Source organism: Thermobia domestica, chromosome 10 (assembly GCF_964235325.1).
Source record: "Thermobia domestica chromosome 10, izTheDome1.hap1.1, whole genome shotgun sequence".
NCBI lineage: Eukaryota > Metazoa > Arthropoda > Insecta > Zygentoma > Lepismatidae > Thermobia > Thermobia domestica.
The window spans coordinates 30,227,488-30,246,646 of record NC_137463.1 but is presented as its reverse complement, the minus strand read 5'-3'; the positions used below and the strand labels follow the sequence as shown (position 1 = coordinate 30,246,646).

Below are 19,159 nucleotides of genomic sequence, written 5' to 3'. Positions count from 1 at the left end.
AAGACAACATGTCATTTCTTAAAGTGATATTTTTCTATTTTTTCTTTTTTATTTATTTACTGATTTTTACGTTCTTACGTGATATTAATCTATAGACAGTCGAAAGTATTAATATTTTGTGTGTATATTTTCCAAAGAACTTTTCGGAAAATTACGTAAATACTATATAGGGTGTTTCAAAATTGACGCCCACGGGCCACAGAGCATTATTCTACAAGTTAAAATAATACAAGGTATTTGTATACATTTCGAGTCCTCGTCTGGAGATACAAATTGCACTATGTGGCAACGAAGCAAATAAAGAACCATAGATTAGCTCTACCAATCTATCAAATAGTCATATCGATTCTTTCGAGATGACAGCTAAAGTCGATATTGATTGATACTAGCATCACCTATTAGTGTACCAATCGATTCAACTGCTTGTTGTGTTCGTAGATAATGCTCCAAGTTAATCTGCAATGTTGCCACATAGTGAAATTTTGATACCCTATAGTGACTAAAGGAGACCCTGGAGGGCATACTATCATATAACATTTTCGGTTTATTTTGGCCTGTGGAATAGTGCTCTGTGGTCCGTGGGTACCATTTTAGAACAACAGATATACTTTGAATTTCATGCATATGCAATACTCGCGTGTTAAGGGATGATTTACTTGCCCACCATATTTAGTTAGTGTTCGATTTCTAGGAGGAGCACTTAGCTTTTGACGTTTACTCAGTACTGTTAAGGAGCCATTTAAATTAAGAACTAGTAAACTCCGGTCTAGATTGCCAAAAGTGAGAAGAGCAGCAGACAACATATTTCCCAACTAAAAAGTCATCTAGCCAGTCAGGTACACACGCAGAGGGTAGGTCCTGTGGTTCCAGACAATCCTTCCCCCCGAAATCCTGACTTTGCTGTAAATCTAGTCTAATTTCAGGGAGTGATTTTACAAATTTTAATATAACTTATCCTCATATTGAATTTTAACCCCTCCGCAAAAGCTTTGGAATTCTTCCGAAATAAATTCCTGAGTATGTGTCTGTAGGTGGTCATAGCCTTTTGTTGATTGTTACCCAGGGAGCTTAGTTTCCGTTTAATCCATGGTTCAGATGTACCATCTGAAATCTTTAGATCATTATTTTCATAACTGTGGATTCAGAATGGTGATAATTCCTAGAAGCTTTAAGTAATAGGTAATTCGACAATATATATATTGATGTGTTTTTCATAACTTAACGTTAAATATAACTTGAGATGCCATTTTTCAACCCTGAAACTTCGTGAGTATTACATATTACAGTACAATGATATCGATATTAGGGTTTTTAGCTACTTTCTTGTTTTTAAGAGCTCCTTCGTGGTTAAGCGATTAGCGTACGCACCTTCGGCGTAGGAGACCCGAGTTTGATTCCTGGTGGGAGCTCATGTGGTTAGGATTCCACGTTAATCAGTAGGTCCCGACTCATATAGCTTCTCTACTGAAAGGGACATTAAACTCAAAATCAAACTCAATTTCTTGTTTTTAAATTTTCTTACTTCTTCACCTGATAATATACAAAGCGAAAGAGCCTATAATGTTGTGTAATAATACTGCCACTATTTTCTAGTAAGTAATTTCATTTTCTTGTCCGCTTTGGGATTCCTTTTTCTCAACCATTTAATAGTAATAACCATATGTTAGCTTTAAGTTTTGGATATTACATATATCTAATCATGATACAGAAGAAAGATATCTTAAGAAAATGATCATTTGATGAAACAAATTAGTGTCTTTATTAGATGCTTTCAGATTATATTCTAAAAATATGAGCATTAGAAGATTTTATGTGCGTAGTGTTGTCAAGCTGTAAATAGAGTTTGGTCGAGGAAGATGAATAGAAGTGCAGGGAAACGAAGGACTAATAAAGGGAAGAAATTATGTAATAGAGAAAAAAGGGTGAAAATTATTGAAGAAATTAACAAGAAAGACAATAACTTAATATTAATAATTTAAAAAAATTAAAAAATAGAGAAGATAATAAGAAAATAAATACAAAATGAGAAATGAGGCAGAATAAAAACAAAAGTGAATACGAAGAATAATGTCAATAATAATAATAATAATAATAATAATAATAATAATAATAATAATAATAATAATAATAATAATAATAATAATAATAATAATAATAATAATAATAATAATAATAAAGCAGTTTATTGGCAACAACAGCTTGACAGTCACAATTGTGTCGAGAATAATACAAAGTAGAGTGAACACATTGCATCATAATTACAAAATAAACAGTTTATCCAAAAAACATAGTAATAACAGAAACATGCTGAATACATCATGATAAATCAATATAACAAAAAATATATAGTGTCTATAAACAAAAAAAAATACATACATAAAGATTACATGCGGAAAAATTAAAGTAAAGACAGACACTAATACAAATAATAGAAAATATATACGCATACTAAAGGCACCTATCCGAACAAGATTAACAACTTTTAAAAGGTTTAAAGAATTGATGACAAATAAATAGAAATTTATATTGGAATAAATCTAAAGTAGAATGGAATGTATTAGCTGTCTCAATACAGCTGTAAGTAGAAGATTTGGAAAATAGTCTAGTGCAAACAAAAGGAGTAAATTTTCTGGTTCTACAATAAGGAATTTAACAAAATGAAATCGTCTAAATAAAAACCTCAATATAATAGATTATGTAAGAGTTCTAGATCAAAAAGATTGCGTCTTTTACCAAGAATTAATAAGCTTAAATTCTCGCGTATAGCACTTAAGCTCATATTATCATATTGCTTGAATTTCCATTTTAACCACGCAAGAAAAAAATATTTTTAATATTTGGGCTTACAATTCCGAATGACAGTTGTATATTCAAGGTGAGAGCGTACATTACACAAATAAAGAACCTTTCATGTATTAACTGAGTTAAAATTTCTACACAACCATTTAATAATAATAATAATAATAATAATAATAATAATAATAATAATAATAATAATAATAATAATAATAATAATAATAATAATAAGAAGAAGAAGAAGAAGAAGAAGAAGAAGAAGAAGAAGAAGAAACAGGCAAGGATAAAAATATGAAGGAAGAAATATGAAGCAAGATACCAGGGGGCGTTTTGTTGGCAGCATAATAGAGAAAGTGTCTTCTCATCTATTTCTACGGAAAATGAAAGCAAGACATTGGAAAGATGAAGGTTGGTTAAATGTACTGTTGTAATGAGTGATGCACTCTAGGACAGGTGAATGCAGAATATGAGTGTTACAAAAGTATCCTGATCATTGATGTGGACAGTGGGTGCGTTTAAAAACGTAAATTAGGTTGGAAGAATTGCAAATCGAAATGGTATCGACTATCGAAATGGTAAAAAGTGTATGTTTCATTTATGATGGGGAGAAGGAAGATCAAACTGATATCAAATATCGGGCCGGTTTTTCAGCTTGGTTTCTGGCATTTCTTTGGAGGTGTCGGGTCTTTCAAGGGATCAAGTTCCGTAATGAGGATGTGGAAGTTTCTTCGCTTTTACAAGCATCATTATTGGATGAATCTTTATATCTACATTCATATTTTATTGTTAAAAATGTTAGTAAGCGAGCAGTAAGTTAGGATATATATATATACAGATGCATACATATACAGATACAGATATAGATATTAGATATACAGATATACAGATACAGATACAGATATAGATAGATAGATAAATATATGTATTCTTAACTTCATTGAATATTTATTTTGATTTCTGCTCAGTTATCAATCAGAGTTCTCTTGTGAGAATTCGTGTGTAGTAACTTTCCCACGGATGTTCCTATGTCTCTTAGTAACTGACTTGTATAATTTCAACCAGTTAAAGAAGCGTCTACGTATTATTCCCTTTGGCTGCTTGACTGCGACGTGACACTGAGCATGCACAAGAGGCCAAAACCTGCATTTGTGCCTATGTCAGCAACACTTCTCAAGTACTCGGCGGGATTAATACGTAAACTGAATTTGCTCCTTTGTATATATATATTTTTTAAGTTTCTTATGTTTTGTAATGTGTTAAATAATTTTATTTAATGAATACACAGAATATATAACCTAGGTTGGACTGAGATGTAGAAACAATAGGGCCTAAATTAAAATACATGGTGCACGTGAGCACGTATTTCAATATAACATCTAGACGCTACTCTGTTTTTTTTATTTATTTATTTATTTTTATTTTTTCTCAACTTCTTTCTCTGCCCAATTTGACAAACCATTTTAACAAAAGTTTTATATATATATATATATATATATATATATATATATATATATATGTGTGTGTGTGTGTGTGTGTGTGTGTGTGTGTGTGAAATCTTACACCACATTTGTAATTTATATAATTGAGTCACTTGACTTTATGACGATGTTATGATACTTCAAATGCTTACCATACTTGAACTTATAACTTTGCAACTTAATTCAAAATGGCATAAAACAGATCATATGAAACATATATTAAACTGCTAAGTATTTAATTGTGTATTCCAACAAAGAAAAACTTTTTAATTAATTAATTTATTTATTTATTTATTATTTGATAGTGATATTTCAAGAATATTGGATTCTCTTCTTCATACCAGGAGAAATACACATGCTTACAACTACATTATCCTTACACTATGGAAGAAATGTATTTATCTAATTATTAATTTGAACTATATTTTGTGCAGATATCTCCTTAAAAATTTGTTTTTTACTCATGTTAGAATGTCACTCAATCATAAGCTATACATCTTATTAGCACATCTTGGGAGTAACTAACAGGCTTTTCTTTTCTTCCTTTCTTTCTTCTTGTCCTCCTTTTCTTTTTCAAGTTTACATATTTTATTTTCCTTTATTAGTAGTCTTTATTGTTTTTTTCTTCCAAGGTATAAGGATTAATGTAGTTAAGAGCTCATGTATACCTCTGCGTGTTATTGAGAATATCGACAATCGAATATTCTTTATGTATAGCCAACAAAAGAATATTTTTTTTCATCGTTGAAATGTTCAAATAAGTACTTAACAGTCTAATTTAACATGCGTTATATGATCCTTTCTATTTATTAATTATTGATTCGTATTTAATTTCAGTACCGACTATGCAGTTCAAAGAAAGTGAATATACAGTGGAAGAAGACGATGGGGAAGTAAATGCTATAATTGTAAGAAGTGGGGATATAAGTCAAGAATCCACGGTACGATGTTATACAAGGCAAATCACAGCCCTTGTAATGGATGATTACATCGAACGCCCTGATACACCGGATTCTGTAATTACTTTCCTGCCAGGTATGAAAATTTATCTTGTAAATATCGTATAAATACCTTTTGATATGTAAATACTTCAAATCGTTTTTCTCTTATCATTGTTATCCAGCAAGAATTGTTGATAATGCTAGGAAAAATGAGAAATAGTTTAATTCCAGTGAATATTCACAAGGGGGATCAAGATGGCTGCCGGATAGATAAGTATTTGAGCGTCAAGTTCTTATTTATTTTCAATTTTTTCAATTAACTTTTACTTTTAGACAAATTTACTGTTTGATACAATTATGACTATTTAGCATAGAACAATTATGTTCGGCGTTTCTTATCACCTCTGATTTTATATATGTTAGTGATAACAAGTTTACTTATAACCGGCCATTTTGACACATGGACGTGCCATTTTTAAAGTCAATTTTTACTTTAAAACAATTTCAACTATAAAGTCGACCGGGCTTGTATAACTGCGACTATTAATATATTAAAACCCTCAAGGGTGAGGAGATAAGAATATTCACAAAATAGCAGGAAAAGTTAAGCAAGAATTGTGAAATGAGGTGACATGCATTACCCTTGAACATACACTTTAGTAAGTTCTTGCGCAGTCTAATGGATAGCTTGTTCATCTTTTGGTTTCGTGTATGATACTTAATGACGGTTTCTGACGATGCTAATCCAGTACCGTGATGTAAATGAGGAGCCATCTGAATCGAAATGTATCGAACTCTTGTCTTGAAAGTTATGAACTAACTGGCGCAAACAAAGTGTATGCTAATCAAATGCCGCTTAATCTATTATGCAATATTATTTTTATTGGGTTTTATATATAAAACAAATACATGTGCAGCATTGTAATACATAAATGTGTATAATCTTCAATTATCAGAGTAGATTAAAGTATTTCTTAACATAGAGGTTAAATGGAACGAAATGAAAAAATGGAAATGAACTTCTCTCCCACTTCAAGTAGGTACTGTTAACTATGACTCAGTTTGCTAACTTAATAAAAACATTCACTTCAAGAGATTGTAAAACTTGAGAAGTGTTCAGTACAAAATCCTATTCATGATTTTATTTTATTTTATTTTTTAATTTTTTAGAAGAAGCAGAAAAAGAATGCACAGTGAAATTAGTAGATGATTCTATCCAAGAAGAGGATGAACAATTTCGACTCGTACTTGGATCACCAAACAGTACTACTGCTTGGTCAGCTGTAATAGGACCCCAGAATGTCACCATCATTACCATCAAGGATAAACAAGATCGTATGTATATGTTATGGATAGTGATAATATTCCTTTACTAGTATCTGTTTGCCGATGAAAAGAGTTGCACAAACATTGTGAAAATTCTACATACAGTTTTATAAGAACAATTGGTTTATGTAGGTGATCGGCCGAACGAATGAAGATTAAAAGACACAGCAGATAATTGTTAATACATTGAGAACGTTCATTTGTCTCCTTTTTAAATTATATGAATACCTTGCATAATGTACAAACTACTTGATATACTGAAATACATACATGATACTGGATTGTTTTCACATGAATTAAAAAGGATATTAACGATATTATTCAACAGATTTATATGATAATCAAATTGAACATATATAAGTAATTCTAGTCGTTTTCAATCTAAGTTCTATTACTAGAATATTTCTATGTTTATGTACTTGTACTTATAATTTGGTATATTCTATACTATACTATTAGTATACTTGTATGCACAATATAATGATTCTACAAATTATACATATCAAATCAAAAAGCTTTTCCTCTTTATAGAAAATAGAAAAAGAAAAAAAAATATCTAAACAACTAACGTAAACTTTCATAAATGTTGGTAGTTGAAATCTCTTTATAGGCTTCTTTCTTCATGTCGAAATAACAGAATTTTTAAGGAAGTTGTTCGTACCTCAGAAACTCAAAGTTCTTCTCGCTTTAAACATTTACTTTTTGCTGAATAACAATAAAATGTATCTACTATAGTGAACTCAAAATGAAAAATTGGAATCTGCCTGTTGCAATAACTTTACTTTTATATTCTCTATAAGAAAAAGAAAACTGATAGTACAATCGAAGAAAATTTAGCGGATGAACAATTAGAAAAAAAAAAATAGAACAATTCGGAACAAAATTTTAAAAATCCTATTGTTTACTAGTTATTGGACATAATTTTCTGTGTAATTTCTTCTACTATTTGACTTCAGAAATATTCTCTTTATGTTGCGATTTTCACCAATTAAACTGTCTACAATTTATAAATAATTAATTTTTAATAATTGAAATATTAATATTGTATTTTAGTTTGTTTTTTTTAAATATAACTATAGTATCTCAAATTTTAAAAAAAATCATCCTTAGCTAAATGATCAGTCTTACCCTCCCTTTTATGTACCAAAACTACTTATTAAAGTAAGTTTCACTTAATAAGGAGACTATCTGTGAATTACGTACAGTGATACAAATTTTTCATCCCAGTTTAATAGAAGGATTCTACGCATATGCCTTAGGAAAAAGTTAAACGAAGATTTATTAAACATTGAAACAATTATTTATAGATAATATTCTCGTTCGTTTACAGAACCAGTAATAATGTTTGGAAAATCTAGAATTCATGTCGAGGAACCAAAGAAACCTGGTGGAGTTATCATAGTAGAAATACCAGTAATTCGACGTGGTGACTTGTCTCAAACGTCCATCGTTCGAGTTCACACAAAGGATGGATCTGCTAAATCCGGTCTCGATTATTTTGGTAAATCAGAAGGTAAGTCTTATCAATTTGTATGTAGTTATATGCATTTTAAGCACTTGTGCGTGGATATTAGTAATAGAAGTAAAGGAAATATTTTAGAAAAGCATTCTACAATACTGTGTTTAGTTCAAAACAACTGGAAGGAAGGAATTTACACTGTCTCAATCAAGCTTTAGTATCCTATCAATAAGCATAGTAAGTTTATTTACAGATAATGTATTAAACTAGGAAACTTTACAATTAGACATTCCCGTATAAAAACTCGTTTTTTTTAAAAAAAAAAAAAAAACATTAGATAGTTTGGAAAACACGAGATTGTGGAAAAACTATGCTCATGAACAGTTATTGGGAAGTCGCCAAATATGAAATACTTGAGTAAAACTATTGTTGATTATAAATGATATTTTTTAAAGTAATAACAATTCAGAAAAGTTATTTATGATTATAAATATTACTTTTTTGTTGAATAATGTAAGAACAAGTATTTTTATTAGCAGTACGGTACAGTATAGTGCATCGTTACTTTTCTGAGATTTGTTGCTCATTTCAAAAATTAATTTAAAGGAAATTATCATTTGATGCTCCTAATAAAAAAAAAAATCATAACCTGATTAAGTGGCATCATTGTAGTAAACATATTACGAATATATTATTATAAAATGTGGGTTATATATTGTCTTCGTTATCAGAATGTGAACGCAGAGCTCCTTCGTGGCTAAGCAGTTAACGTACGTGCCTCTAACTTGGAAGATCCGGGTTCGATTCCCTGCTAGAGCTCATGTGGTTCGAATCCCACGTAAAGCTGTAGATTCATGTCTCATATTGTAGTCTCGTCACTGAAAGGGGCACTAAACTCAATTCAAATCAAGATCAAAGAATGTGAACGCAAACTTATTAACATCTTTAGTTCTACGAAAAAACGCTGGACATGAACTAAATTACTTTCTACAGTCTCACACCTATTCCACCAATACTTTTGAATAAAGCAATCCCAATTCAAATATATATATATATATATATATATATATATATATATATATATATATATATTAATGTTGAACATAAAATTAGAAACAGATCATTAATAGCTTATTAACTTTCACTAAAATATATAAAGTCTATTAAAGGTTTCTGAAAGGTAATTTAAAAATAGAAGTATCTGAACTGTTTCTAAACCATAGGTTGACGAGTTTATCAAAAACAAACGCTAACGTACTAGAGCATAGATTAAATTAAATGTATGTATTGCTATGGGAAATTACCTTGAATTCTCTCTCTGAAGATTTATAAATCATGCTATACTACCAAGTACTTTCAATATTTATGTTTTCCTAATTGATTTTGCTTCAATTTTTCTAATATTGATGGGTTTTCATCAAAACTTAATAGTATAATTGCTTTGAAGTTTGTTTTCAGAGTATTCCTTTTTAGATTGTTAAATATATTTTTTTCATCAGTGTCTTCATCGTATTATTTATATATAATATTTGCATTTTGTTTTTCCCATTTAACCTATTATATCGGCACATTACGTGCGCGCTTTTTAGGATAATAGGAAAATAAATGGATAGATTAATACATAAACAAGAGTCCTAGGGGTAGGGAAACATGTTGCAAAAAGGCAAGTTTTGCGGTACTGAAAATTTCTGGTAAATTTTCTATATTTTCTAAATGACGTATAGAAAATTTACTGATTCACATTTACAGTTACCAACGAAACTAGATGTGCACAGTCTAGTTTTTTCGACAATAACTTTGAAACAAAACAAAGAAAAAAACATCTTAAACTAATCGAAACGTAAAAAGTAATATGTAAAAGAAGTATCATTCTTGAATGCTGTAATAACTTTGTACCCTCATCTATATACAATTAATATTGATTCTTTGTTAATTTTGACATGTTGGAGAATAGCTTATCGGAGAACGTAATAAATGTATTAAATAAATACTACCATCAGACCTGTATTTTAAAATTTTACCCGGCCGCGACATTAGAAAATTCAATATCCATGTTCTCAATATCAGTGTTTCCGCCAAATCTCTACAATTTCTAAAACTGGAATATGAAATAAACTGGTCCAAGAAAAAGAACACAAAGAGTGTAAAAGTGAATGACTAGACCAAGACTCGAACCCAGGATCTTCGACATACCATGCCGATGCGTTAACCAGTGCACTACCCAATCCACTTCCAAGTGTTTCAGTCACTTTTTCACTCTTTGTTATTGAATTCGTACCTACAGAGGATCTGGTCTGTAAATAATTCGGTTGTTTCCTTCTTTCATTAACCCGTTTTATCCCCGTGATGCCATATGGCAAATATGGTTCTACCAACATGCGATCAAATTAATTAAATGGTCACACTATAGAGGAGACCAACTTAATATTAACTTAAGACCTGAAACCGACATCAATGACACAAGATGGGTGAGACTGACTTTTTTTTTTTTTTTAATTGACAATTCAATTGAAAAAGATTTATGCACAATATGGTTTCCTTACAACTTTGCGAATCCCCAAAAGTTAAAAAAAAAAAAAAAAAAAAAAAAAAAAAAAAAAAAAAGAGTTATTACGGATTCTAATAAGAAATTGTATATTTATGAAATAAATTAGTTCCCATGAAAGTTACATAGGCAAGACTAAAATAAACCTCAAGGTGGGTGTCAAAGAATAAATTAAGAATCCGAAAGTGGAAAGTTCGATGTCATGTCTGTCGAATCATTTAAAAGAAACTCACCATAAGGTTCAAAAATGTTATTGGAGACTAAAAATAAAGTAGAAAGAATAAAAATAAAATAGTAATTTGAAACTTTGTTTATTCATTTAAAGAAACCAAAATTAAATATAGATAAGAGGTGGCTAAGTAATTAATGGGATGCACTTATTACCGAATTTTCACATCATTGGCGTAACAAAAACTATATTAACATAATTTGACAACCTTCCATTAAAGAAGAAATGAACGTGAGAATGAAGGGTAAGGGGAAAAAAGAAGGAATGTCACAAAACTACATTTTCGAGAAAACGGCGTTTTAATATTGAGACTGCGTACAAAATGGATAGGGTTTGTCAAATCTTTTGCCCCATTAAAGCACCAAAGTCCACTGAATGTCACATCAGCTGTGTTGTAAACAAGTATAACTGACCACTTTCTCACTAGTATAAATGTTCCCATTACAATGCAAAGGAGGGAAAAAATGTCATGTGAAACAACAATTATAGATTATACTTTATTAAATGAAGAATTGAAAAAATGTAACTGGAATCTGGTAATACAGAGTAATTGTGTTAATACTTCAACTTCGAATTTCATCCAAATGATGAAAAATTGTATAAGTAATTCACGTATTAACAATAAAAATAAAAAGTAAGTAGTAAATATCGCAAAATAAAACCATGGATAACAAAAGGATTAGTTAACTCTGTAAGAGAAAGAGATAGATTAAGTCGTTTAGTAATAAAAAACAATAACGATTTAGAATTTAAGGAATATTACAGAAGGTATAGAAATAAATTTACACAATTAATAAAAGAAGTTAAAAATGACTACTATGGAAAACAAATTACATTATGTAATAACAATGTTAGTAAATTATGGAAGGTAATAACATATATCATAGATAAAAATGACAAAAATATGTGGAAATAAATGAACTAAACAATAAAAATGGTCTAGTAACGTTTGAACGTAATCCAGTGTTAATAGTTGAAAGTTTTAATGAGCATTTTTCCAGTGTTGGCAAAAAAAAAAAAAAAAAGTTAACAAAGAGATTGATGATAAAATAAATTTTAATTTTAATTCCCAAACTAAAGTAATAAACTCTATATTCTTCACTCCAATCACTGAACAGGAAATTGAACGCTTCATAAATGAATTATCACTATAGATGGATTATCAGCAAGTGTATTGAAACATACGAAATCAAATATATTAAAACCTTTGCAGTATATCTTTAACCTAAGCTTAGAAACAGGTGTTTTTCCTGATGATTTTAAGACTGCTGTAATAAAGCCTATATATAAAATGGCTCAAAGGCTGATCCTAATAACTATAAACCTGTATCAATCCTCAGTAACTATGCTAAACTGTTAGAAAAATGTATAAAGAGAAGCAAATTAATATGGATTTCAAAAAGGTAAAAGTATATCAGATGCGGAATACAATTTAATAGAGATTGTTTGTAAAAATGTTGATAAAGCTGAAAAAGTAATTGCAGTTTTCCTAGACCTAGCTAGAGCATTCGACACAATATCACACAAAATTCTCTTAAATAAACTAGAAAGATGTGGAATAAGGGGTATATCGCTATCTTGGTTTAACAGTTATTTGAAAGATAGAAAACAGGCCGTCCAAATAGGTAATTTTCAAAGCAGTTATTCATATGTAAAGTAAGGAGTCCTACAAGGAACCGTATTAGGCCCAATATTATTTTTAATTTATATAAATGATTTGTGTAATTTAAAAATGGACGGGCATATACAATCATTTGCTGATGGCATATACAATATTTGCTGGTAAAACATGGACAGATGTATTCAAGAAAACTGAAGCAGAAATGAAGAAAATAAAACAATGGCTTGATAATCATCAGTTAGTATTAAATGCTGAAAAACCAGGTATATAACGTTTTCGCCAACTTTAATAGAACATCCGGAAAACATGTCACTAAAATTGCACTATTGTCAAAATACTGAAAAATGTAACTGTAGTTCTCTTATTAGTGAAAATAAAGTTAAATATTTAGGAATATTTATTGATTTATCATCTAAAATGGTCTTCTCACATTACACATATCGCGACAATACTAAGAAAATTATTATAAATTTGTTCAATAACGAAACATTGTAAGCATAAAAATATTACGTATTGTATATTATGCTCTTGTAAATACATATGGTATATTAATTTGGGGTGCTGCTTACCCTACTCATTTAAAACCGCTGATTGTTCAGCAAAATAATATTGTAAAAATATGTTTAAAAAAGGGACTTGAAAGTAGACTAGATAGACTCTATAACCAATTTTCAGTGTTATCATTTTCAAAATTATACTTGCAGAAGGTATTAATATATGTTAAAAAGAATAGAAACAAATGAGACATAATAAAACATATGTATATAACCAGAAATGTGACAAACAAAAATTTAGAAATTAAAGCAACGAATAAATCTATAACTTAATATCAAACATATTACAGAGCTCTGAAGATCTATAATGAACTCCCACTCCGAATCAAAGAAGAAAGTAATTTCAAAGTATATAAAAGGTTAATTTTACAGTGGTTAAAAGAAACAAAAAGTATTTAAAAAGCTATTGTTAGCTAAAAGTAAGAATTATAAATCTCATATGTTACAAAGAAAATAAATAAATAAAGCACGAGAATCAGGCTCACACACAAGCATTTGCTTATGTGAGCCATTTTCTATCTTTTCTTTATTCTTTGCATAAGAAATACAAAATTTACATGGACATTTCTACATCTACGCATGCATGGCATATACAGTCAAATAGTACCAAGAGCCACCAAAAGATAGGACAAAGCACACACATGGACACTGCTTGTTTTTTCTCTTTACCCTTCAAATTAACTCGCATCACCATCATTTGACGTACGATCGTTGTTTTTGACAAAATGAGTTCCAGCACCGCCGTGCCGTGGGAAAGTCCTGTCTTTAATCCCTCCCCGACGTTTTTCTTTTTTCTGTTATCCTCCGTGACCAAAACTCCAGGAGAGAGTCGAAAGCTCGAAAGTGGAAGTAGTATTCAGGAATGGGATAAACCTGTAAGTAGCATGATAATAAGTTTTATTATGTTAAATTTACAAATAACCATTAACAGTGACAATTTGACTAATAACTGTACAACATTCTCTGTTGAATTTGGGTATTGAATTAGCATCGTAACATTTCTTGAAGTTAGTAATTGTATTTGTATATGTTAATATTTGTATTTGTATGTATTTTTCAATTCTCTCTTATTAGAAATGGTGTTTAAACCCAATGTAAGTTCAATGATATTTGAAGTGGAAGTGCTTCATGATGATATAAAAGAGCATCGCGAAGCCTTTACTGTTCACTTGAAACAAGATAAAAACCAACTGGCAGAGATAAAGGAAACCAAAGTGATCGTGTATATCCAAGTAGGTAAACTACTTTGTACTTAGCATATTATATATAATTTATTCTTTCTTGCAGTACTCCTGTTTTGTTTTAAGTGCAATTTAACATTTCATATTGATTAATTATTGGAAACGTAGCTCCTCTATCTAAACTACAAAATTCTCCTTATTTCTAAATATTTGTATAAACATATTAAATTAACCCTAAATGTCCTTGCACTGCAGACTAAGAAGTACTATGGCTGGTAAGATGATACATGTTCAGTTGGATGAAGACTAGCCAGTGCATCAGCTCCAAATTTAATTAAATCTTGTTTTTTAGCCTCTTCAATCCTGGCACTAAGCAATATATATCAATCCAATATATATCAATTCAAGCCATCCAATTAACAAGATTAGTAATAATCACAGGTGGGAGGTACACAAACGTTACAAAGCAGTTTCTACTACGATGCAAGCCTCAGAATAGAAGCAAAAAATAATAAATAAATAAATAAATAAATAAATAAAAACCAAAGGTGCACATACGTGCACCTATGGACTGAAGAGGTTAGACTGGAGTTCAATACATTTTAATTAAAATATTTCTCATTTGTTTCATGATGATCGGTCTAACCTGAGAATTCTGTTTTCCCACCGACCGAATCTGAGACCACACATAATATGCGCCACTTTAATTGTATTATTATTATTATTATTATTATTATTATTATTATTAGTAGTAGTAGTAGTAGTAGTAGTAGTAGTAGTAGTAGTAGTAGTAGTAGTAGTAGTAGTAGTAGTATTTTAATGTCCCACGTTATGCACCGAGGCTGAGGGAGATGGTGATGATGAGATGAATGATATTGGTAAATGATGAAAATGGGAGTACCCCGAGAAAACCCATGTATATGGTGTTTGTCCACCACAAAGCCTGCTCGGCGGGAGCTGGGATCGTACCAGGGACCCCATGCACTAGAGATGAGTATTATATCGTTGAGCCAACGCAATCCCATTTTAATTTATATAGCTTGTTAGGGTCAGGACTAAAATCTCAATAGCTATGATGTATCACTATATCAAATAGAGTTATGCCCTGAATATAGTCTCCTGGACAAATAACTACATTGTAACCTACCTCAATCAATAACCAATTCAATAAAAACCTCCTTTGAAAATCTGAAAATGATTCATCCACGAGCTAATACAGAAAAAAAGTAAAGAAATTATTGAAATAAAAACGGTTGAAAGGAACTTCAACACGGATGTACTTGCGCATTGAAAGATCCTGGATTACTGTGATTAAAGGCCTAAAGGAAAAGGAAAAAAGTGCGTATGTAATGTGATTGTAAGAATTTTAACTTATATAAAACATTAACAACCACTAACCTTTTGTATGTGCTCTAGGAATGTGCTCTTCTTATCGTATGGTTACTCTCCTGGAATGATTTCGGCAACCAATCCTGTTGCCATTGACTGCCAGATACTAATAAAAAAAAGTCATACCCTTCACAAACTTAGTTCTATTCACAGAAAATACTAATGAAGGAATCTCTTTTCTTAACTATTGATGAATCGCACATACACGAGTTCAAAACTCGGAGGTAACAGTTATACATCACTATCAAATTCTCTTGAGGATGACTAGGGTTTGACCCCATGATTCATCAAAAAATGGATATTATATTTTAAAAGGTACTGAATTCAGAATACAGAATCACACAAATAAAGAAAACTTAGTCAAATAATAAGCAAACAAAAGTCGGGATAGTACCAGTGATTGGAAATGATAACTTCTTCTTTGTGGTTTGGAAAATCTCAATAAATATATAAATAAATAAATCTAACATATACAATTAAGATAACAGGATTTTACTAATCATAAAAATTACCATTTCACTATCTAATTACATGAATATGAAAACAGCACAAACATACTCAATATTGACGAGAATAATAATAATAATAATAATAATAATAATAATAATAATAATAATAATAATAATAATAATAATAATAATAATAATAATAATAAAAACTAATGGTTGTAAAATCAAACGTGTATCCCTTAATATCTATGAAATTGCAATAATATATCACATCTTTAAAAATGTAAACTAAAGAAAATAAACACTCGTATAGTCGCACTGATATATGTTCACCGAACTAAGAACGAAATGATTTTTTTTCTAAATTACAATAATTACGTACCCCTCACTTGTGAATGAACAAAGACATAAACCTGGGTCAATCAAATTCTAAACCTCATTGTCATGTAACACACAATTGCCCAATTACGACATGGCACATTATAGTTCACAAACTTACATACGTCTTCATCAACTTGCGAAAATCTCAAATACGTCTCGGCAGTTCTCATGATATTCACCGAAGACAATTTGACTTGCTCTCCAAGTGATATCACTATTCGCTATCTATATTGTGATGTAAAACAAATTGATAAAAGAAAAAAAGGAACAGTCTCCTTTTTCAAAATATTTCGACTCAAAATTAATGGAATACAGAAGGCGTTCAAAATAGTTACCGCAACATAAACAAAACAATCATAAATAGTTTGAAACAGAACATAGCATTTAAAAAAAATACTAAATTGGATAAAATATATGAAGCCTACGCTTAGTATCTGGCAGTCGATGGCAACAGGATTGGTTGCTGAAATCATTTCAGGAAAGTAATCATTTGGTAAAGTTTCCAGGTTACATAAGAGAAAAGGATCGTGTTTGTTAATCTCAACAAAGCTATGCCAGACTTCAACTGTGTTAAAATTTAAAGCATTGTTGCGGAAAATCTCAGATTTGACAAAAGAAACAGATATGTGCTAGTTTCATTGTTACTTCTAGAATTGAAATATATAAATAGTTATTGAAATATATATATATAAAGTTAAATGTATATAGATATGGTGCATGGTGACTACTGCATTTAACATTGTTGCATGTAAGAATTTGTACTACTACTGAAGAAATTGGTGAGTAAATGAAATAATCGTTATGATCAAAAAAAGAAATAAGAAATAAATTATATAGATTTCGTGAAAATTTAAAACAACATTTAATAATGCTGCATACTTTGTCTTTCGTATAGAAAAATAAGTTGTATAATATATTTCTCTTCGGTATGAGAACCCTATGGTCTCAAACAAATATTTACAAAATGCACTTCCTAAATCAAAACAGTAACATCGTTTCTAATCTGTGTTTAGGCATTTAACTAGATAATAGAAATAAGTAAATGCACAAAAGCTTATCAATACTCATTGAATTGTTCAAGATAAGCAGCAATCTCTTTTCTTGGTAATGTCTTTTCTAGGTAATTGGATAAACTGAGTTACCAAAATGCAATGAATGATGTGTGTATGTGTGTATGTTTGTGTGTACTTATATTTTAATAAAAATCTATTTCACTTATTACAAAAATAATGTACTATTAAGGTTTCTTATTTCCAAAATATATGTGATATAGATTTATATGTGCATCTGGTATTGTTTAAGAAATATTAAATTCTGAATTTGCAATTTAACAAACAACTGTTTTGAAGTTTGTATACACTGGTTATGGTAACGTCGATCGTAAGTTCAACACCAACCAGTTATGTGTCAATTAGTTTGGTCAAGAGAATGAAATACATGTGCTATCTTGTACAAAGAGTCAAAAAATGCACATCTGAATCGAGATTCGACCCGGGTCTTCAGCTTACCATTCCGTTGCTACCCAGCCCGCCATATATTGTCTGTTGAAGTTGGATCTCTTGAAGTTAGTGGTCAACCACTCAGTGTCAACAAAAGATGTGATTCAGTTCAGGTAGTCTGAGTAGCTGAGCATCGACATCAAGAATGGAAGAATGTATATATCTTCAGAGAGCGGAGTAGGTAACTTAATGGTTAACGCATCAGTACGGGAAGCCAGAGACCGGGATTCAATTGTCGGTGCGAATAATTTTTTCACTCCTTGTATATTATTGAATTCGCACGAATAGAGGTATTGATGTGATATAAAATCGGCATTATCGAATTATTTATTGATTTATCGAATATAATACCTATGCTATCTATTTACGTATGAATGGTAACTTTGAACAGCTAATGTTTATTTTCTAAAATTATGTTCCTTTTTCTTTATAACAATTTTCAGGAAATGAATATTGTGGCAGATGTTACTTTTCCGTCTCCACCAATGGTAATATCACTCAGAGATTATGACAATGCAAAGTACGCTTCGAAGGAGCCAATGGCGGGATATCCTGTTGTTTGTATAACAGTAAGTTTATGATTTACACACAAATATATACTGTACATTTTAGTTTCATATCAGCTTATCAAAAATTTTACCTTAAAAAAAACGGATAAATTCATAATTCAGTGTCTATAAATGTTAGAACTAAAAGCTGTAATACACTAACAGAAAGTTTATGTAGTATGACGTAACCTATTTTCTCAATTTGTCTGGTACAGGGTGTCTCTAAACTCTTTTTCCAATTTCGAAGTGTTGTAGTTTGAAAGTGAAAATATTTGAGTTTTACGTCGCGCGGTTATGCCGGCTAGGCTAAAGGAGACAGTGATAATGAGAAATGAATGAAATGGTGGAATGAAGAAAGTGGGAGGAAACGAGAGAACCCTGAGGAAACCCACGCACACGGCGTTTATCCACCACAAAGTTTACTTGGCACGATCTGGGATCGAACCAGGGACCGTTATAGTTTGAAAACCGCTAATTGTATTGGACTGAAACGCCTACAGTTCAGAAAAAGGAATGTTGAAATTTCATTGGTTCGCGAGAGATGTTACTAGTGTACAGGAGCGATTCATGTTAGTGACATCCCCCGCCAACCATCAGTGATTACTCTCGTCAGTGTTCAAGGTATAGGAAGAGTTCGACTATCGACTTCATATGTGCCGTGTGGCTGGAAGAGATAACATTGAACATTTGTGAACTGGAAACTTAATATAATTTCAATTATTTCTCATTTTGTCCAATTTTTTTGAAATCGGATTGTATATAT

General features: G+C 30.5%; 1 protein-coding gene across 1 annotated transcript in view; it reads left to right on the top strand.

The window, feature by feature from the left end:
• LOC145662393 (FRAS1-related extracellular matrix protein 2-like) overlaps positions 1-19,159 on the top strand; it is a 311,481-nt gene that overhangs the window by 256,151 nt on the left and 36,171 nt on the right. The window contains exons 9-13 of the mRNA XM_081727922.1: positions 5,112-5,309; positions 6,386-6,550; positions 7,872-8,054; positions 14,024-14,181; positions 18,292-18,417. Coding sequence (XP_081584048.1) covers positions 5,112-5,309; positions 6,386-6,550; positions 7,872-8,054; positions 14,024-14,181; positions 18,292-18,417 — 830 coding nt within the window. The remainder of the gene's footprint in view (positions 1-5,111; positions 5,310-6,385; positions 6,551-7,871; positions 8,055-14,023; positions 14,182-18,291; positions 18,418-19,159) is intronic.